Below are 22,974 nucleotides of genomic sequence, written 5' to 3' on the forward strand. Positions count from 1 at the left end.
TATTCATCCTTCAGAGCAAATCTAAACCCACACTTCTTAAAGCTCTGCAGTTTGCATTTAGAAAAAGATAATCACCTCTTCCAGAAAGATGGAAGAAACCATCAGAAAACCAAGAGCTTTCTCTAATAACAGTAATCTAATATTTTAAAAATTTAAAATTCTGATTCACAGCCTTTCACCTAACAGTAAAATTAGAGCTGGCAACCAGTAATGAACTGAGATGATTTCTTTAATCATTTTTATATAGATTGGGAGTAATGCAAGAGCAGGAACCAGATCTTGTCAATTGTGCACCCACAATACTAAAATCTGTATTTTGCACACAGTAGGTCTTCAATACTTATCATTGAATTGAACTGAATTTGCTAACACTCATCACCAAATATTCTTTTTCAGCTCTAGATGATTTAGAATACTTTCATGTTTTGCAGTTATAGTTCATCTGGCCAATGAAATTATGTTTAGGAGACAGTAAATAAATTATACTGAAACTTTCCTTCAAGTAGAATTAAATTTACTTCACAAAATCATTATTTTTGAACCTGAGCATTCTACAAAGGGTAAGCCTAATGAGAAGGAAAAAATACTACAGCATCCTTAAACATAGATCTAAAACTCAAGTCAACTAGTCAAACAGGACCCTGTAGAGATTGATTTTGTGACTAAAGAATACTGTCGTATTTTCTTTCTTAGAAAGCAGAAAATCTAATTACCTTCAAGTTTCTCACATTTGAGCCATACTACAAATGAGTTGTGTCCAGGTACAGAAAAACCGACAATATTTTATTTATAATCTTATTTTTAGCTTTTTAACTACAAATTCTGGTTCTAGAGTTGTTTAAAAGTCATGGGTTTTATAGATGCTCATATGTAAATTAATCTGTTGTTTGCTTACTTTCTTTTCTTTTCCATAGAATGGTCTTCCTCATAAATACAGAACAGGTCATTACATGAAAAATATAAGATCTTGCATTTCTTTCCTTGTTCTCTCTTAAAAATCTATTTCTAATATTGCATTCCCCATTGGATTACTTCATATGGGTATGAGGGAAAAAGAAAAAAATTAAAAAAAGAGAGAGAGACAAAATAGACTGGATCTCACCACTAGAATTCACCATAAAAATCTCAAAGTGTAACAGAATTCTTACAAAATTTCCTAGACCAGTTCTTTAAGGAATTGAGATCTGCTATGAAAAATATGGCAATCAGGGAAGGGAGGAATGAGATGTGGGAAAATAGTGAATAAGTGCAGCAAAAACAGGTTCTGAGGAATACACATAATTTTGTCTGCTTTAGATCACAATAGAATTTTTAATAAATAAATTTCTTTTCTTTTTTGTTTTTTTGTAAAGACACTTTTTTGAAACAGTAGATTTAGCCCAGTCATTTGTGTCATTTTTAATAAACTGTCTTTTTTTTGATTGTTTTTTGTAACTCTGTAAATGTTTTAGATTTGAGTCTCTTGTACATTGTCTTTAGAGTTCATTCGGATCAATAACGGTTCATGCACTGAACTGTGTATTGAATTTATTGTGTTAACTGTTGTTGTGTGGTTGAAGGGAGATTTGTATGAGTTATAGTGATTTAGGTGCTCATGCTCGATAGCAGGCATGGGCAGGTGGCTTTCCATGGGTGTGTCTCCCGTAATCTCATCATCCACATTAATAATTTCAACAGTCCTTGTTGGGGCGTGATGGTTTTGCCGATGGTGCTGCTTCCTCATCTTGTAGAAAATGACCAGCATCACTGCAGCCATGAGTGTGATGGCCACAAAACACCCAATGATGATTTTGGTAGTCTTCATGACCTCATCAATTCCTGGGATCCCACTGTTTATATCAGTCACTGGGATGGTGAAGGTTTTCTCTGTCGACCTTGTGCTCTGTGGTGTGAGAGAGGTGGTCACATTGGTGGTCTCCCAGTCGACCACTGGAGTGGGACCCACATTGTTATCTGTGGTCCGTGCCTCATCCTGAGACGGTTCCATAGTCTCTACTGTGACGGTTGAAAAGTAAGAGAAAGGAGTAGTGGTTGCTGCAGTAACATTCAGGGTGGCTGAAGCAGTAGTATTCCCAACGGAATTACTCACCATACATGTGTACATGCCTGTATCTTGCACAGTTACATTTGTGAAATTTAACGTACCATCACTGAGCACAGCTATCCGCACTTTGTACGCCCCATGTGTCATGACTGTTCCATTTGGAGTAATCCAAGATACAGATGTCAGGGATGTGGAGGCCCGACATTTCAGCTCAGCTGCCATGCCTTCAGTGACATTGAGGTCTGCAGGGGGCTCCACAATCACCGGAGCATAGCATGTGAAGTAATTCTGGTCGAGCTCTCCAATGTACCTCCCCTTTAGATTGGGAGGAGTGTTACACCGGGCACAACAAGCTGTGTTGGAGGGGGCCATGTCTTTTATCCACCAACTGAGCCACAGTATGTCACAGTTACAGTTCCAAGGGTTGTGATGTAAATGTATCCGCTCTAGATGATGCAAGGGAGTGAAGAGGTCATGAGGCAGTAATGTTAGATTATTGTGTGCCAGGTTGATCTCCACTAGTGACTGAAGGTTGTCAAAGGCATTCCGTTCAATCACTTGAATCTGGGACTGTATCATCCACAGTTTTTGAAGGTGCATCAAACCCTGGAAAGAGCCAGGCCTGATGGCAGATAAATGATTCCCAGAAAGATCCAGCTCATCTAGTTTTATGAGCGGTGTGAGGTTAGGGATTTCCCGAAGGTTGCACATGGCAAGGTTCAAATACCTCAAGTTGGACAGACCTTCAAAGGCACCTTCTGAGATGTATGAAAGTCTTTTCAATTCCCCTAAGTCTAGTCGGCGCAAAGAAGGAATTCTGTTAAAAGCATAAGAAGGGATGCTTTCAATGGGGTTGTTTCGCAACCAGAGCTCCTTCAGTTTAGACAAGTATACAAAAGCTCCATTCGGGATGGTAGTAAGACGATTGTCAAAGAGTTCCAGAGTGTTGAGGTTCGCCAGACCATTGAAAGCCCCAATTTCAATGGTTCTGATATGGTTCCTACTCAACTGTAGGATTTCCAAGTGCCTCAAGTGCTTGAAGCTGTTCACTTTGATGATCTGGATTTGGTTCTCATGGAGGTTCAGCAGCCGTGTGTTGGTAGAGATGCCATCCGGAACCTCACGCAGGTTTTTCCGAACACAAATCACCTTGCTGAACTGGTTGCTGCAGGAGCACACAGAAGGGCAGGTCTGAGCCCGCACCAGACCAGCCACCACAAGAAGTTGAAGAGCCAGCAGCACCACAAGCAGGGGGTCAAATAGGGCCCTGTTAAACCTAGGACCTATCATTATCTGCTGTGGATGTAAGGTCATCTTGTTCAACATTCATAATTTATCTGGTGTTGGTCCTTCTGGAATTCAAACAGTCTGCAAAATACAAGCAAAAAAACCAATTATTAGATTAGATTTACTCTAAGTGTCTTTCTGGAGTAATGTCGGTGATATATATCAGCTAAAGCCATCATGTGTCAGACAAATTAAAAACAAATCTAATATCCTTTATTAAGCTATGTGGTTCATATTTAGAAGAAAATGTACCTTTAATCCAAATTAAAGCCCACATTCCATGAGATGTATAACCACAGAGTAAGGGGTCAATGAGGTAGAGGACACTAATGTATTGTTTACCAACCAAATGTGGCCCAAATGCATGAGGACATACAATACATACCCTACCATTAGCTTCAATGTCCACAGCAGATTGAAAAGCTTAGAAAATAGGACTTTGGGGCTATATCAAACAAACTAAAAGCTCCTTTGCAAAAGTAGTAATAGCTGACATATTATATTGAAGGTTATTTTATGTGCCAAGCACCATGGGCTATACACTTCACAAACAAGCCTGTCTGGAAATGGTTACATAATTTGTGGTTCCCAGTGCAAATTAAAAATGTAGGAAGCCTTATAAAAAAGTGTTAATAATATCAAATCAGTAACAAAAGACCACTAAACCAAGTGTGGGCCCGTATAAATGTGGGTTTCTTTGCAACTGCACAGGTTGTAGGCCTATGAAGCTGGTTGTAATCCTTTGTAATCCTTACAACACTTCTCTGAAGTAGGAATTGCCATTCTTTTCATTTTCAAAATGAAGAAATATCATCATAGAAGTGACATTCAAGAAGTCACATGTTTAGTAAGTATAAATCAGGGCTCAGATGCTCATTAGACTGATCCCAGAGATTCTATGATCTCAGATGGTCCATAAAAATGTTGCTATGAGAATAAAGGTAAAAGCAAAATATTTTTCACAATTTCTTTAAAATACCTTCCCTTTGGGGGTGACCTCAGCTGTAAGCACTGGCAACTTAATTTATGGTACCTGTGAAGATGCACTGAAATAGTGACATGCACATGTATGTATAAACTTCTAGAGATTCTCATATACCAACTCATTATAAAATAGCTGACTGCAGCCTATAAGCAGACATATCACATGTTAACTATTTTCCCATGAAGCATAATTTTTATTTACAGAAAAAAATAGTTATAACAGGACTATTATGTCTTGTGTCCCTTCTCTTACTGGTTTTGAGTAGATTTTTGGGAAGGAAAATAACTCATCTCCTGCATCTCTTGTGGCCAAAGGAAGTCTTCCAAAGGAGCTTATGTTGTTACCAAGTATACACCCCACTCAGCTGGCTTATTGTGGACTGGGCACCTGTGTAATAACTTCTCCCAAGTCTCTCAACTCAATAAACAGTGTGTCTTCTATGAGTCTCTCGGAAAGAAAAAAAAGGGGAGGGGGGCCAGTGGGAGGGGTCACCACATTTCAATTCAAAAAGTCACTAATTTAGTACCCATTATGTGTCACCTTGAGCAAGTTACTTATCCTTTCTGTGGCTTAATTTCTCGCCCACTTGCAAAATGGGAATGAAGATATTAATATTATATATCACATAGGGTTGTTGTGAGGATAAAATGAGTTAATACAGAAAAAGGACTTAGAACAATTCCTCCCACATTGTCAGAACTCAATAAATGTTAGATATGATTATATGATAGATATGGTTATTATTTCATATTAAAAATATTTTTAATATGAAATATTAATTTCATTATAAATGCTAATTTCATTATAAATAATAGTAATCATACTAATCATATATTTAGATTTATAATGAAATATTAATTTCATTATAAATTTTTAATATGAAAATATTTTAATATGAAACAAATTGCCATTAAATTTAATATTAAAATAATAATGTAATATTAAAAATATTTATAAGTATGAAATAAATATAATTATTACTTATATTAAAATATTAACAATAAATTAATATAAAATATTTTATTATAAAATAATCATATCTAACATTTATTGAGTTCTGACAATGTGGGAGGTATTGCTCTAAGTCCTTTTTGTTGTTTCCTTCAGCCAGATATTTTGCTAAGTAGTGGGCATATAAGGATGAGGAACAGAATCCTTACCTCGTGGGAATTTAAAAGGTGAGACAGATAAGCAAACAGATGAAGTACAATGATATATGTTCATTGCTATGACAGAAGTACACATTGGCACAAGAGCACTAACATCAGAGCAACTTAATCTATGCCGGAAAACCAAGGAGGTTTCAAAGAAGATGGATATCTGATCTATATTTTGTAGAAGCAGCTGAGAAAAGGAAAGAAGGGCATTTTAAGCACAGAGGGATCAGCTGAACCAAGGCAAGCAGACATGAAAAATGCTAGTACATCCAGGGAACAGTAAAAAGTACCCTCTATCAGGAGAATGGAAGGCCTGAGGACGAGAATGAGAAAGGAAGCTGGAATAAGATCGGGTAAAGACTCTTAGGGGTTGGTTACGTCAAACTTAAGAGTCCCAATTTTATAGTACAGGCAACATGTTTTGTTTTTAGAAAAGAATGCTATCATCAGCTTTGTTTTGAAAAATGATAATGAGAGGTTAATATGGGGCACAGACAAGCAATGGAAGAAACTAGTGGCAAGCAGAGCAATTAGGAAGACCTTCCTGTTGGCTCAAGTGAGTCTTGGAGAGAAGCCAGTGCCAGAGAGCGATCCAGTTTCAAGGCCAGCACTTCCTTGTCTACCACCGAAGGCTTGAGGAGGAAGGGCTGGCTCTTTTTTAGGACATGATCCTTTCACTAGTGGTGAGATCCCCAGTGAGAGATAGTTGCATTTACATAGCCTACAGAAGGTAGAGAAGAGGCTTTTTTCCCCTCAGTAATAGGAGATGCACTCTTAAGGAAAAGCAGCTGTCATTAGCAATCCTTAAACATATACCCACGTTTACAAAAACACTGTAAGGAACGTTGGTCCTAAGAAGGGGATATTTAAAGTCCTCCATTGCTTTCTGGCTTCAGAGGCTTTTGTGTCCTTCTCTATGACAGCAAAAATACTTGACTAATAGATTCTGAGTTACTATTTTTTTCCCCCAGCCTTCTAAGGCCAACTAACTTGATTCCTTCCTTGGAGCTGTTGCAGCTCTAGATTGACTTTTCACACGATCTGGTACTGTGATTATTTGTTTCTGGGTGGTTTCCTCCATCAGCCTGTGGACTCTGTGAGAACAGGGGCCATGTCTGATGGATTCCTCTTAGCCTATTGCCAACACAGTGCCTGGCATACTGTAGGCACAAAATGAAAAGATATTGAAAAATGTATGACAAAGCAAATATCTAATCACAGCCCTTTGCATATATGTAGTCACATGTTCTTATGTATTAATCATGCCTTTTTATTTTTTGTGTTTTCTGATGTTCTAACATTTGAGGCCTTGCTGATCCTAGAGAGGCTACCCTTTCAGGGCTAGCAAATTCCTAGAAATAGTCAAGGACTTGCCTATAAGCATGACTTTCATATGCAAACCAGCCAATCCAAAGGTCAAACCCCAGTCACCTTCTTTATCAGGTTCTCCCAGGACTCTTAACACTCACACCACCATTCCCCTGCCCTAATCACCCCACGTCCACTTACCACTTACCAGACAACAAGGGACAGCCCCTATGTCCCAGAGCCTGCCAAAATTGTTCAAATTACCCAATCATAAGACCATTTACCCTGCCTTCCCATAAAACCACAATAAAGGCTCTTGCCCACATTTTCTACTGGCTGCTCCCTACTGGCTGATCCTGCTGCTTCCCAGTGTGGCCTCCACATGCTGTGCCATGCCCTGCCTCCTGGTAGCTGTGAGAAAAACATCACTTTTTAAACAGCAGCCATCTCCTGATCTGTTGCTTCACTATAGCTAAATAATAATAAAACCTGCATTCTAAAACAATTACTAAACAAAAAGGCCTGGCTCATCATGTCAATCCTGTTAACAGGTTTTATAGGACTACACCCCTGCCCCATTTATATCATGACAACAATGTGGTTGGTAGGTTTCACAACCTAAGTCAGAGTTATCCTCCTTGTAAATTTAAATATGGCCTTAAATAACTCTTATATTTCCATTATCAACAAAAAGCTATCTAAATTTCCAGTAATCATGACCATCGAAAATTTATCATTTGAGTGATTTAGTGTAGTTTTACATATGCCCTCTCTCCCTGAAACAGACATAGGTTTCAGGGGGAGAGGGCCTATGTTATTAAGGTTATTGGGCATAAAATAACATAGCATGCAAAATCCCTGATACATAAACAAATTAATATTTTTAGGGTTGGGGTCCCAGGGTCCTGTTCCTCCATTCTTTCTCCCATTCCCTACCCCATAGCCCTTCTCAGAATCCTAGGGTCTCAGGCAAAACAGGTAGAAATAACTGATTGACTGGAAATAGCACAAAAGTAAAGAAGATAATTTCTTACTCTGCCGTTTGCTACATTTTTCTTTTTAAAATGTGAGGCAGCAAAGGCAGCCATGCTCAGTGGTCAAGAGAAAAGGGTCCAATGTGAGACTTCTTGAGATCATATCCCTGTTTGAACCTCAATGACCTTAAAATTGAGAAAGTTACTTCATCTCTCTATACTTTACTTTCCCCATCTGTGAAAGAACACTGTTACCTACTCAAAAGACTTTGGTTAGGACTGTCACATAATACTGTGTTATGTAAAGTTACTGACTCATAAGAAGCAATATATAATAAATATTTAATGCATATTAAAAATAAAGTGACGAGACACTCAGTTTCTTCCTATTTTTTAAGACAGGAGCAACAATAATATCACTTATTCAAATTTGTGGTAAGGATTTCTTGATATAATCAGGAACATACTATCAGTAAAACACATGCAACAATGATATATTGCTATTACTTAAAAGGTATATGCATCTTTCTTACTCTCCGGGCTGAGTTTTATTTTCTACTTCTTGCTTACTTCAAGGTCTTTGTGCTATTGCAATTAATGAGATTTTCTATAAATCAGTCATAAGTAATGCTTTAAGAATTATAGCTGGTTCAAAGCTAATTTATAACCTACAGTGAATAATGCTTGGTACATGCACTGAATTAAATCAACTACTATCAACAAAAGGTTTTTTACTTTAACATCTAAATTATGTTACTTTATATCAAAAGCCAGTCTTCAACATCTCTTTCATGATGTTTTTATCACATCAAACGAAAATTAATTTAAAAGTATGCACTACCCATTACAATGTCATCTGACAGCATTTATTTACATATGCATTTGTGTGAGTTTTGAATTAAACTATGATACTTTTAGCCTTGTCCCAGAGGATATCTTGACTTTGTCAATAGACTTTCTTCCTTTACTACCCATGCTTTAGTGCACTGAGAGCTGCAGTGAGAGACACAGAAGCAAGTATATGTGAAAGAGTTAGCTAACGGAGATGCTTTCTTAGCACAGTATCATTGCTAAGTCATCATAGGCTTTGTCTAAACATTAGAACTAGTTTGTAAGCAAGGAGGGAGAAAGATGAATTCAGTTAACCACAACTGTACCTCTTCTTTCCCTCCTCACATTATCCTTAACAAACCTCCCTAAACAGGTGAACCAAAACTGCTTACCCCTGGACCCTAAGACTCCAAACCACACCTTACCATCTACATCAACATGACTTTGCTGTTCCACTGTCTGTCTTAGCACCTCTTTCCTCTTCTGGGGCTCTTCCACCAAAGCAAATGGCTTCACTGATCCTTATAGGAACTTCCCCCAAAGTTCTATCCAGTCTTTCATGGAAAATTCAACAGACATCTGTGCTCAGATTTACTGAATCTTTTGATTCACCTTGCTGTTTTCTTCAATCCTGAATTGTTGTGTCATAATTCTTGTATAATCCTAAACAAGTTTCTACATTGAAAAACCTTCCTAGACTCATACTTCCAATTCTTTTTTTAAAATTAAATTAAATTTTAAGTTCCTGGATACATGTGCAGGATGTGCAGGTTTGTTACATAGGTTAAACGTGTGCCATAGTGGTTTGCTACACCTATCAACCCATCACCTACGTATTAAGCCCCGCATGCATTAGCTATTTCTTTCTGATGCTCTCCCTCCCCCCACATCCCAAACAGGCCCCAGTGTGTGTTGTTCTCCTCCCTGTGTCCACGTGTTCTCATTGTTCAGCTCCCACTTATAAGACAGAACAGGCAGTATTTGGTTTTCTGTTCCTATGTCAGTCAAACTTCCAATTCTTAATAAATTCTGACCTAATCTTCACAGCTCCACTCACAGACAGTGCCAAACTTTGTGAGGTGGTTCTTTTCCTTACCATCATAATCAATAAAGTCAGCTCTGCTTTATCAACAGGTTATATTGATGATATTTCAGGAATTACCTTTTTACAATACACAAGGTGTATTACTCATTTAAAATGTGATTGAATCTCAAACAATATCTTCACCCTCCCCCCCACCCAACAAACACAAATTTGTTGCCTACCCAAACATCCTACTCCCTTACTCTTTTCTAAGAAAATTTTATATAAAACATTTACTCCCATGCAAAAACAAAACAAAACAAAAAAATATATATATATAGATATAGGTCTATATACTTTTTTATATCTATATAAAAAGTGTATGTGTATATATATATTTATACACACAGACACACACACACACACACACACACATATATACTATTTTATCTGTTTTGGGAGAGACTGACCCCAGTACTTAAGGGTGAATAGAGTTTCATTTAAGCTAGAAGTAGGCAAACTTTTTCTGTAAAGGGCCAGATAGTAATTATTTCAGGCTTTATGAGCCATATGATCTCTTGTTGCAACTACTCAGTTATGCCACTGTAGCAGCCATAGACAAAAGGTATATAAATGGGCATGGCTGTGCTCCAATAATACTATTTATAGTATAAAATGATATTTTTGGAAATTGTAGCTAGAGCAATCAGACAAGACAAATAAAGGACATCTTGGAAAAGAAGAGGTCAAATTATCTTTGTCTGCAGATGATATGATCTTATATTTGGAAAACCCTAAGGACTCTACCAAAAAACTGTTAGAACTGATAAATTCAGTGAAGTTGCAGAATACAAAATCAACATACAAAAATAAGTAGCATTTCTAAATGCCAATCGCAAACAATCTGAAAAAAGAAATCAAGAAATTGATCCCATTTACTATAGCTATAAATACAATAAAATACTTAGGAATTAAATAACTGAAAGATCTCTACAATGAAAACTATAGAACATTAATGAAAGAAGAAATTGGATCAGACACGCAAAAAATGGAGAGATATTCCATGCTCATGGATTAGAAGAATCAATAGGATTAAAATGTCCATATTACACTAAGCAATCTACAGATTCAATGCAATCCCTGTCAAAATACCAAAGACATTCTTCACAGAAATAGAAAAAAAAATCTTAAAATGTATATGAGACCACAAAAGACCCAGAATAGCCAAAGCTATCCTGAACAAAAAGAACAAAACTGGAGGAATCTCATTACCTGACTTCAAATTATACTACAGAGCTATAGTAACCAAAACAGCATGGTACTGGCATAAAAGCAGACACATACACCAATGGAACATAATAGAGAATCCAGAAACAAATCCATACATCTACAGTGAACTCATTTTTGACAAAGGTGCCAAGAACATACACTGGAGAAAGGACAGTCTCTTTAATAAATGGTGCTGAGAAAACTGTATCTCTATATGCAGAAGAAGAAAACTAGACCTCTATCTCTGGTCATATAAAAAAATCAAAATGGATTAAAGACTTAAATAGACATTGTAGTGAGATATCATCTCACTCAAGTTAAAAGGGCTTTTATCCAAAAACAGTAACAAATGCTGGTGAGGATGTGGGAAAAAGGGAACCCTCAAAATGTAAATTAGTATAACCACTATGGAATACACTTTGGAAGTTCTTCAAAAAACTAAAAATAGAACTATAATATAATCCAGCAGTTCCACTGCTAGGCATATATTCCCTAAAAAAGGAAATCAATATATGGAAGAAATATCTGCACTCCCATGTTTACTGCAGCACTATTCATAATATCAAAGATTTGGAAGCAACCTAAGTGTCCATCAACAGATAAATGAATTTTTAAAATGTGGTACATATATACAATGAAGTTCTATTCAGCTGTAAAAAAGAATGAGAAACTATCACTTGCAACAACATGGATGGAGCTGGAGGTCATTCTGTTAAGTGAAACAAGCCAAGCACAGAAAGACAAATTTCATATGTTCTCACTTATCTGTGAGAGCTAAAAAGTAAAACAATTGACTAATGGAGATAGAGAGCAGAATGATGGTTATCAGAGACTGGGAAGCATAGTTGGATGTGGGGAGGCAAAGGAGGGATGGTTAATGGGTATAAAAATATGGTTAGACAGAATTAATATGATCTATTTGATAGCACAATAGGATGACTACAGTCAACAATAATTTACTGTACATTTTAAAATAACTAAAATAGTAAAATTGTTGTAACACAAAGGATAAATGCTTGAGGTCATGGGTGCCCCATTTATCCTAATGTGATTATTACGCATTGTATGCCTGTATCAAAGTATCTTATGTATCCCATAAATATATACACCTACTATGTGCCCACAATAATTAAACTTTTTTAAAAAAGAATATATATATATAAATAAATTCTATTTCCTAACCATTTAAAAATTCACAAACATTCTTAGCTCACAGGGCACACACAAAAAAGTAGCAGGTTGTCTTGCAGATTATAGTTAGCTAAGCTCATGTCTAAGCAAAGATTGATAGTACCATTCCTGCTTTCAGAGACTAATGAGGTCTGAACATGTGACACAATTTGGCTAATAAGATGTGAGGGGAAGTCAGCTGAGGGATTTCAGGAATTTTTTTCTCCCACTAATAAGAAGAAAAACATGGAGAAGAAATAATTCTTTGTTCTGTTTCTAGATATCGTTGAGGGTAAAATATGCCTAGAGCTGCTGCAGCCATCTTGTGGCCAAGAGGGGAGGCAGCCTGAGGACAAAGCTGATATATCAAGAAAGAAAAAATGAAAAAATGGAAAGAACTTATATCTTTGATATTTGTGATAAGCAGCTGAATTAATGAACCCTGTAACTGTTTTTCCTCTGGACTTCTTATTATGTAAAATAATATATTACAGTATAAACAGTTATTATTTTTCTGGTTACATGCAGCCAAACCTATCCTCATACGTTTATGTTCATTTCTTCTCTCTCTCTCTCTCTCTCTCCTTATTTCCTCAGCCAATAGCAAAGAAGAGGGAAACATTTTATTATTTTATTTTCCTATACCATTATAAATATGAGTCCTTTCAAAGGAAACAAGTTAAGGTAAAGCAACATGATATCCTTATAAGAAAGGTCTGAAGCTCATCCCACATCATGCTAAGAAGGATTTCTACTGCAAAATCATTTATCTGGACATCTCTGGGTTTTAAAGAATGCTAGAATACACAGGAGAAAAAACAAAGCAACGAATTAAATAACACCATTACCAAAGGTAACACACTTCTTCAAGTTTATTTCATAAATATTTCCTAATATAGATCATTTATTTTCCCATTTTTAACCCAATCTTGCAAATCTTGAGCTTTCTCCACCCCTTATGCAGGAGTATGTAGTTCTGCAGATTTTCAGGGAAAAGAACTTTTTTTTGTAAATATGCCCAGGGCTGAATCAGTAGGTAAATGTAATGGAAATGCTACAGCATTTAAATGGCTGTAACCCAGTGAATCAACCTGTCAAGTTAACAAGCAGCTGTTTGGCTAAACACACTGACTCTGCAATGTTTCTAGAAAATGCTAAAATTTCAGAAGTTGAGATTTACGAAAAAAAAAAAACCCATCTGACTCTGCATTTTCATTCTTCTAGAAGACTTATTTGGCTTACAGTGGAAGAATGTATAATATATTCTTAGGGTTTATGTTTCTCTGTAGTCAGGACGTCTCACCTAATGATATTATAATGTTGTCACTAGTGTTGTGACTATATGTTACTAGTGAAAACATTACCATATCATTAGGTGAGAAGTTCTGACTACAGAGAACTATGTACTAGAAAAGTAAAACAACAACAACAATGTGGCTGCCACCAACATGGGGTCATGTGCTGGAGTGTATAATAAGGATTGTAAGAGAGGTAAATTACCTGTGTCTTCAAGAACTTTCCAATCTTGGAGGTATAAAACAAATTATAGACATATATCAAAAATTTACAAATGTACATATATGCATATAGGTACTAGTGTAAATCAATATATTCTATATTTACATGCCATAAAGAATTACCAGAGATTAATGTAGGCACAGCTAATCAGAGAATGCTTTAAGAAGAGAATTTGGGGGCGGGCGTGGTGGCTCACATCTGTAATCCCAGCACTTTGGGAGGTCAGGGTGGGCAAATCACCTGAGGTGGGGAGTTCAAGACCAGCCTGACCAACATAGAGAAACCCCATCTCTACTAAAAATACAAAATTAACCAGGTGTGTTGATGCATCCCTGTAATCCCAGCTACTCGGGAGGCTGAGGCAGGAGAATAGCTTGAACCCAGGAGGTGGAGGTTGCAGTGAGCTGAGATGGCACCACTGCACTCCAGCCTGGGTGACAGAGCGAAACTTTGTCTCAAAATAAATAAATAAATAAATAAAAAGAAGAAGAGAATTTGGGGCCAGGCGCGGTGGCTCACGCCTATAATCCCAGCACTTTGGAAGCCAAGGTGGGCAGATCGTGAGGTTAAGAGATCGAGACCATCCTGGTGAACATGGTGAAACCCCGTCTCTACTAAAAATACAAAAAGTAGCTGGGCATGGTGGTGGGCACCTGTAATCCCAGCTACTCCGGAGGCTGAGGCAGGAAAATCGCTTGAACCGGGAGGCGGAGGTTACAGTCAGCCAAGATTGTGCCACTGCACTCAAGCTGGGCAACAGAACTAGACTCCATCTCAAAAAAAGCAAAGACAAAAAAAAATAGAGATTTGGAATTTTATGCAGGTCTTTAAAGGAATATAGATTGGCATGGAGGCAGGGCAGTGTTGGAGGAGGTAGGAGCTTACTTATGAAAGCAGAGGAGTAGGAGCACAAAATAATAAGAAAACTGACTTAATGGAAGTAAAGGAATTACACTATAGAAGTTAAACTAGCCCAACTGAGGGGCACTGCAAGCCTAACAAAAAAGTTTGAATGTATTTTAATAAAAAAAACTTAGAAACTTGAGGCTTTTAAGCAGGAGAGGGAATGATGAGAATATTGTTTTGGAAAGTTTCTGCTCTTGTCCCTAAAGGAAATTGCAGAGAAGACTTTGATGAGAAAGTAAGTGACTTTAATAATCGACATCCCTAGTATTGCTTTAGAATGAATGGAACCGATCTCCAATCTGATTATCTGACTACTGAGACATTATAGTTCAAATTAATATGCCCCCGTTAAAATCCTGTTGAGCATGAAATACCAATGAAGAGAAAATTAGCTTCTGCATATGGTCACGTTAGAAAATATCAGGGTACACAAAAAGAGCAGTGTATCATTTTGGAATCTCTGATCTGCAAGTCAGGAAAAGAGGCATCTTTGATATCTAGAGTGGCTCATGTCCATGCTGCAGATTGCACACAAAGGACTATTAAACACACATTTAGTTTTAGTCCTCTTTCTAATTTGAAACAATGCTGAAGCACAAAAAGAATGCCCAATCTACAATAGTAAGACCCAGCAAAACAAAAACCAGCTTTAGAGTAAAATGCCTCCCGCTGGAGGGTTGGTTTGGTATTCCTGACTGTTTGATCTTTGGTAAATTGGCCTTCTCCGAGCCACACCTTCCTAAGTAGGAATGATGATAACAATACAATACATAGACATTGTGAGGATTACACGAATTAAATGGCATAGTGTACACTGAAAGCGAATCCCCAAACTTGCCCCTGAACCTCCATAAAAGTCACTACCACGTGACCAGTTGCTCAAGGCAAAATTGTTAAACTCTTCTTTGACTTTTCTTTTTCTGTATTCACCTGCAGCCCAGCACTATTCTGATTCAACCTTAAAACATAATGTGGGTCTGTCTACTTTTCCTCATTGTCTCTTTCTAGATTATATGTTATCTTCATTTCCAACTTGAACCTCTTAAACACACTGCCATCAATTTCCCTACTTTGGTTAACTGCATTATGACAATTCATTCTTTTTAGAGTATTTAGATTGAATTTTTAAATTATAAATATGTTCATGCTATTTTTTTAGTTGAAACACCCCTACTAGCTCCATACCTTTTTAGAACAAAATGCAAACTGCTTTGGTCTCCAAGACTCAGCCTGACCTCTGTCTGCTTCTCCCACTTCTCAACTTTTTCTTACTCCACCTTCTCGGTTCCACCCCATTGGCCTTTCGTGGTTTCTCAAAAGATTCAGCCTTGTTCCCGACTCAGGACCTTTGTACTAGGATTCCCTCTGCCTGCAATGTGTATCCTTTGATTTTTGCGTGGTTGGTTTTCCTTTTAATTCTGGGCTCACTTTAAATTTTACCTTCTCAGAAAGTTCTTTTTGATTACCTGGCAAAAAGTATCCCTTTTGTCATATTTAATAAGTTACCTATATTCAATTTTCCTTATAGTACATATCACTATTTGTTATTTTTTCTCATACACTCAGGTGCATATTTTCTTACTGCCTGTCTCACCTCAGTGGAAGGTTAATTTCCATGGAGTACAGACTTGTCTTCCTTATTCAGCAGTATTCACCTAGAATGGTACTCATGGAGTATTTGTTAAATGCATGAATGAATGAATGAGTGCCCCACGCAGACAGAAGCAGGTTGAAAACTCATTAAGTCAAGGCTGTAAACGCACTAAGGACTCATAGGATGTCATACTCACTTATTGATCCCTAACACCTAGTAGAACCCCATTCACATAGCAGGAATTTCATTGATTTTTGGAATAATGTTTTCCAGTTTGTAGTTATTTTCATAGAAGTTTCTCCTACAAAGAGCTGAGAAGAACAGTGATTTAAAGATCATCTCACTGTCTCTTTGCATGTTTTTTTGAGGGGGATGGGGTAGGTGATAAAGTCGGGGAGATTTCCCTATTTCTTTTTCTTTGTCTATTATTATCAGTAGCAGCCCTGTTTTATGTTTGACCAAACAATGCCCTCTGCTGTATGTGCCTAAAATAACATGATTGCCTTGAAAATTTCTGCCTAAGAGGATGCCTAGTTGTTTTCATGATTTGCTTCTTCCCACCTACATGTACTCCAGAACTAGGGAGGACTGGATTAGCTTTCAGGTCACTGCATTGGATCAGAACACTTTATAACAGAGAAAAGAACTCCTAGAGTCAGCAAATGCCTTTAAAATGGAGGGGCTTCTTGATCACCACATGCCTGCTACAGAGACTCATTTGAACCATTTATTTAAAAATCCATGGGTGGAAAAGATCTTCTAATTCTACTATCACAATCTAAAGCAACAAGATAGAATAGGCAAGGGACTGGGGAAGGCTATGGCGGCTCCAAACCTTGTCTTAGCAACAAAAAGTCAAATCTACTTCATGCTAAAAAATCCGACCCAGGGATAGAGTCACAGCTTGGCAGGACTAAAAATAAAATTAATTTGTTTTTTTTTTCCTGCCTGTTTACACTCTCATGATGCTGGAGAGATAAGTGTACCTGGCATGAGGTTTCTGGCTGTTTATGAATCCTTTCGATCTTATTCACTTTTTGATATTAATTATTTAAGAAAATGTAAAATATAGATGACCAACTAGTTTCTCAAATTATAGGGTGGAATTTGAGGTGTTTGGGGGTATGTTTATGTTTTTGACAGCAATTTGCTTTAGTGAAATGTATAACCAGAGAAAAATATTTAAAATCTCGAGCTCCATGTACTGCTAGATATTTCACTCTCCAGGTAATGAAATCAGAATGCTCCAATGATTAGAAATATGCCTGTTTGTAACAATGCCTACATTCTCCTTTGTGCTAATATTTTAAGTCTGGAGCCCCACAATGCATGAAACTGTTGCTTCTTTTTTCTTCCTTTTTTTTTCTTTTTTCTTCAAGTTCAAAGGCCATTTAATGATTAATACATGTTATTCCTTATCTCCACAAGTGGTCTTTTCTTTTCATATTTTTCCCATAGGAGATTTTCAAAGCAACATTTTGCAGACTTAGTGTAACAACACATGGGAGCCTAGACAATCACAGTGCAAGAAAGCATAGCCCATCAATAGTTCCCCAGTGCCTACAGAATTAAGCCTAAATCCCTTACTGCCTCTACCCACTAGATGCCAGTAGCAACCTCAGTTGTGACAATCTACAGTGTCTCCAGACACTGCCAAATGTCCCCTGGGGGGCAAAACCGTCTTCTTTGAAAACCACTGCCTTTGTGTGACACGTAAGCCCCTCCATAGTGCTGTGCCATTCTGCTTTCCCAGTCGTATCTCCCACTGTTCTTAACACAGTCTAGGCTGCAGTCTGCTCCGACTCTAAAAATACTCCCTCTACTTTTCCTCTTTGGGGACTTGCTCCTTCTTACTTTAGATTGAAATTACCTACTCTGATTTTTTTAAAATCAAAATGGTACCCAGTCAGAGCCAATTTTACAATGGTTCTTTCTACTAGGCTGTCATCAGCCTTATTGATCAGTATAAATCCATCCTTTCCCTAAATTGTCTGTAAAGCCAAGACTGTAACACTTACCAAATCCATGTTTGCATGTAAATGTTTGGGAATGTGTTCAACCTATTTCTTCATAAGTTTTCTCAAAGACAGAAACTGGTTGATATTTAGGCATTCAATAAATATTGGCTGAATTGAATTACGGAAATGTGTCACATATTTTAATTCATAGTCAGCAGCCAAATTGATAAACTAATTTTATAAAAACATAATGTATTGAAGTCCATTGCTAAGACTTATATGTGAACCAAAAAGATAGAAAAGGTATAAAACTTAGTTTAAATGGCAAAGAGAGGGCTCAATAATTACTCCTTGTCACCCTCCATATAAACAAATGAAAACTTATATATTAAGATTGTGAAGAAGTAAATTACCAAAAATCAGCATGTAAATAGGGGATTGAAAATGATGGTTTAGGGTAAAAATCTATCCTTAGCAGTAGTAGTCTGTATCCTAAATATTACATCCAGAGTATCTTGTATATTATGTATGCTCAATACAGGAATAAATATGTGGCCTCAAGAAAAGGTTGATTGTGGCAGATTTCTAGCTGCTTACACAACTAAGCAGACACTAATAGTACATAGAGACTTAAAAATCAGAGACACAAATTTTTGTAGTACCCTTCCGTGAAACTGCCTGGGGATTGAGTATTGTGATTTTGGACTCTATTATTGTGAGGATAAATGAGTTAATATAGAAAGTTTTAGAACAGTGTCTTGTACATAATCAGTACTGTAGGAATATTTGTTATTGTCTTCATTGTTTCCATTATTCGTCTAGCACTGATGACAGTTAAAGTCCATATATGGAGAATGGTTGATGCGTCAACTATAATAATATAACACTAAAACAATTTGAATCATACAATTAAGTTCTCTTAGTTTTATTTTTCATCAATAACCGTATTTGATTATTATTTCCTTTTCCATGAAATTGTACAGTACCATCATGGGTTCCTAAGAAGTTTATTAATGGGTTTCAAATCATTTATGAACCTCCTGAAAGTATACGCCAATTTTTGTTTAAATGTGATTATATATTTTTATAGAAAGATTATTCATTAGTCTTAACATCATACTCTCAAAGAGATTTATGGCTCCAAAAAGTTTAAGTTCCATACAAAATAATTGATAGACTGAAGTGCTTGAAAGGTCTGTTAGAGTTCTAGCTATAAATTAGCGAATTGACATTCTGCTCTATATATCAATTTCTTACGTATTTAGCAAGTACATTTACAACCTTCTCATAATGAGCTACCAAAATCAAATTTCTGAGAGTGAAAACCCAGGTCTTGAGTAAATTCCTCAAAACAAATGCCCGTTGGGAAGGGTCTTGGGAGGTAGTCTACCCTGGTAACAGCAATCTTTGCCAAACAACTTAAACACCAGTACACTGGTGACATTTTGTCACTCCACGTCATTTCTTTAAGGAATTTGTGGCAATGTATGAATCAGGATGCAGAATGATAAAATAAGGTCCTGCGCTCCCTCAATAGAACAGAAATGGGACCTTCTCTGTTCCAGAATTTTCTTTCATTTTGCTATAGTTTATTCCTCAAAGGAAAATGTAGTAATGCATTAACAAATGCATTGATGTTTATCTCTTAGGGTGTTTTGGGTGACCATCCTGATGCCAAAGGAGAAAACACTGTACTTATGAATATTAGTGGAAAAACAACCATATAAAAGAAATAAATAAAAAATAATATTCTATTAAAACAAACATAACCAAAACCCCAATAAGGATCCTCCCTCAATAAACAAATCTAGTGTTGGAGAGAGGGTAAACTGCAGAAGCTGGTCATATGTTTTAGCTTCTCGGGATGCATAATAGGCTGATTTGCTCTGGGCTTTCAGTTTGAAAAATATAGGGGAGAGAAAAGCATATAAAAAGGGCTGAGTATTTCAAATTATGTTTAATCAAAATATGTAGAAAATTATTTTCCATATATATTTTGTTTTCATCTAGGTTAATGACAAAGCAAGTAACTAAAGAAGTGCTTTTGAAAAAAGATCTAACAAGACTATCTGAAACGTAAGTCCTTGGCAAGGCAGGCAGAGAAGGATGTGATTTCAGAAAGTTGGTAATGCGGTTAATAGCCTTGCTTCCCAGGCTTCCTTTGGACTGATGACTGGCTGGGAGGAGTTGATAGTCATTAACCCCCAACTTCTCATTAATCCTTCGAAAATGCCCTGTGCTAAGGTCACCAATGCCTTTATAGGTTGAAAACAAACAAACCAACAATATACCCAGAAGGTGTATGGATTTTTATAATGAGCAATGCAATTTAAATTACCATGCAAGGCAATTCGAAGAGAACAAATATCATGTATGTAGAGTCATTCAGATTTTAAAATCACCTTCCAACGTTTTACCAAGTACTTACTTCCTTGTTCATTATTAAATAGTACAAAACCCTAATTTCCTAGAGAGTAACCAAAAACATATTTATAACCCCAGGCGAAGCACTAAAGATGTCTGGGATTCATTTTATAGTAGGGTGCGGGGAAAGAGAATCTCTAAAGTCATTTCAGCTATAATAATATATGATTCTAAGTATACTCTCTAACGCTATACCTACCAGGGAACTCCAATTCAGTAACTTGCCATCATTGATCATTTGTAACAGGGTACTGAGACAAGCCCAGTATAAACAATAGTCATAAACCATTGCCAACGTGCTCCACTGAGGGAGTGTGTATGATTGCGTAGATCCTTGTAAGTAGTCTGGGTGTTCAGAGAGAACCAGTGAGGCTTGAGCAATCAGTGAAAGGTATGTGGACAGTGGATCTAGGGGATGTGTAGATTTGAATAAGCAAAAGGTCTAGCATTTCAAGAGAGAAAAAAAACCAGTCACTTTCCTTCAATAATATTTTTTGAGTGCCTACCAAATTTCAAGCACAATGCTCATTTCTTGACACTTAGGGCCAAGTGTATCTCATCAAGAATCTCACAGTGCAGTATGATTCACAGGTGAGTAAGCCAGGAATTATAATGCAGCAGAAAATACTAGAGAAATTCTACTCTCTATTCTTCAGAATGAGGTATTATAGCAGCACACAATAAGGAACATACACTAACAGAGCAGAGAGAAAAAACGGAAAGAACCAGGCGTGGTGGCACGTGCCTGTAGTCCCAGCTACTTGGGAGGCTGAAGCAGAAGGTTCACTTGAGCCCAGGAATCTGAGCCCAGCCTGTGCAACATAGCAAGAACTATCTCTAAATAATAATCATCATCATCAAGAAAAGAGAAAGAGTTTGTTTGAAAACAGGCACAAGTTGGGTAGGGAATATATGAAAGTAAACACGACATGGGCAGTGGAGTAGTAAGTAGAATAAATGAAATAACACCAGAATATACAAAATAGACAAGGAATTAAGATTTGATATTAACTCACGGATACATTGTAGGGACTTGATTTTTCTTTCTGACATGTGATCAGAAATAGAAAGGTAATGGAGATATAAGCAAAACTCTAAGATGAATGGTTTGGAAACTACTGCCCACAGGCAAAACTGGAAGGGAAAAGGACAGTGGGAAGAGTATTTAAGGAAAAGCAAGTCTGCAGTGGTATGGAATATGAATAGGACAGAGTGAAATAGATTATTTCAATAATCAAGCTATAAAATAATGATGGCCTGGGTTAGGCTCTGACTTTTACCTAAAATATAAGCTAAAGTAACATTATGATTTATCTATCTCTGCTCTGGAATCCTTAATATGTGATACTCTTAATATATATTTACCAGATCCCATGATTCCTGACCTGTCATTGCTTCCTCTGATTTCTGTATATTTTTTAGTCCCTACAACTTTGGAGTAAGTCCTGCAAATCTAGTGGTTCCCACTGAATATCTCAGACCCACTGCTTTCCAGTTTTCAGCATGACTTAAGAGTTTAATAAATTCACCAAAATGACCCACAAAAACCTGATAAGGAAACTCTCTTTAATTGAGTCTGTGTTTATGAGATCTGAGCAAGGGGAGGAAACAGAGTAGACTCTTTCTGTGATTTCCAGGCAATGTCATTTAATCAGAATGCAGATAGCAGGGATGGCCTCCTAATTGGAAATAGAAACTGGTTTAAAGTAACCTCAACACTGTTAACATTGTATAATGAGGAAACCTTGGTGATGACATGTCAGATAATGGAAATGACTGGAATCAGTGATTTTTTTGTTTCTTCCTAATGACTGCAAAAGAGGGAATTATTCAGCAAATGCAGACATTTGAAAATTAGATTCGCAGTTATTTATTTACTTAAGGCAGTCCTCATTTTGCTCCATGCTGTGTTAACCATAGGTTGTGAATATTGGAACCAAGTTTTCTTTTTTGCACAATTCCTATATTTGCTCTTAGTTACCATGGAATCTTGCAAAACTAGGATTCAATTCCAAAATGAATGAGCTTCAGTTAACACAGTACCATGGAAAGTAAAAACTCCCTGTATTTTTCTGTATTCACTTTGCCTGCAATGCATCATTTGCAAAAATATTTCATGGGAAAAAATAGAGCTGTACATGAAAAGCAATAAGGAGCTGGGTCCTTATGGTATCATAATGGGATAAGAAAGCAGGGAAGCCTGTGCATGCTCCTATTTAAACCATTATTAACTATGTTTCCTTGATTTGGATGGTTAAAATTACTTTTTAGTTACTTTTCCCACCATGTCTTTATTCTTGAAAGGATGCATTTTTAAAAGAATAATCTGAAAAAGCACGGGGCTGACAGTCCGATTCTAATATGGATATTAGAGACGTTGGGTGATAATAACGCAAGTTACTTAAACTTTCCATACCCATCTGTAAAGTGAAGACAGAATGTTCTTTCTATGCCAAAGGCATACCACAGAAATAAACTTTAATAAGAAATCAGTGTGTACAAAGTACAATCCACAAAATTAGGTT

General features: G+C 36.8%; 1 protein-coding gene across 13 annotated transcripts in view; it reads right to left on the reverse strand.

Annotated features, from left to right (window-relative positions):
- Positions 1-211: 211 nt before the first annotated feature.
- The window catches only part of LRRC4C (leucine rich repeat containing 4C), a 1,603,893-nt gene continuing 1,581,130 nt past the window's right edge, over positions 212-22,974 (reverse strand). For all 13 annotated transcript variants that reach the window (XM_063711075.1, XM_055356587.2, XM_055356596.2 and 10 more), the window contains one exon: positions 212-3,412. In XM_063711075.1, coding sequence (XP_063567145.1) covers positions 1,448-3,370 — 1,923 coding nt within the window. In that variant the 5' untranslated portion in view covers positions 3,371-3,412 and the 3' untranslated portion in view covers positions 212-1,447. The remainder of the gene's footprint in view (positions 3,413-22,974) is intronic.

This window comes from Gorilla gorilla, chromosome 9 (genome assembly GCF_029281585.2).
Source record: "Gorilla gorilla gorilla isolate KB3781 chromosome 9, NHGRI_mGorGor1-v2.1_pri, whole genome shotgun sequence".
In the NCBI taxonomy this organism is placed as follows: Eukaryota; Metazoa; Chordata; class Mammalia; order Primates; family Hominidae; genus Gorilla; species Gorilla gorilla.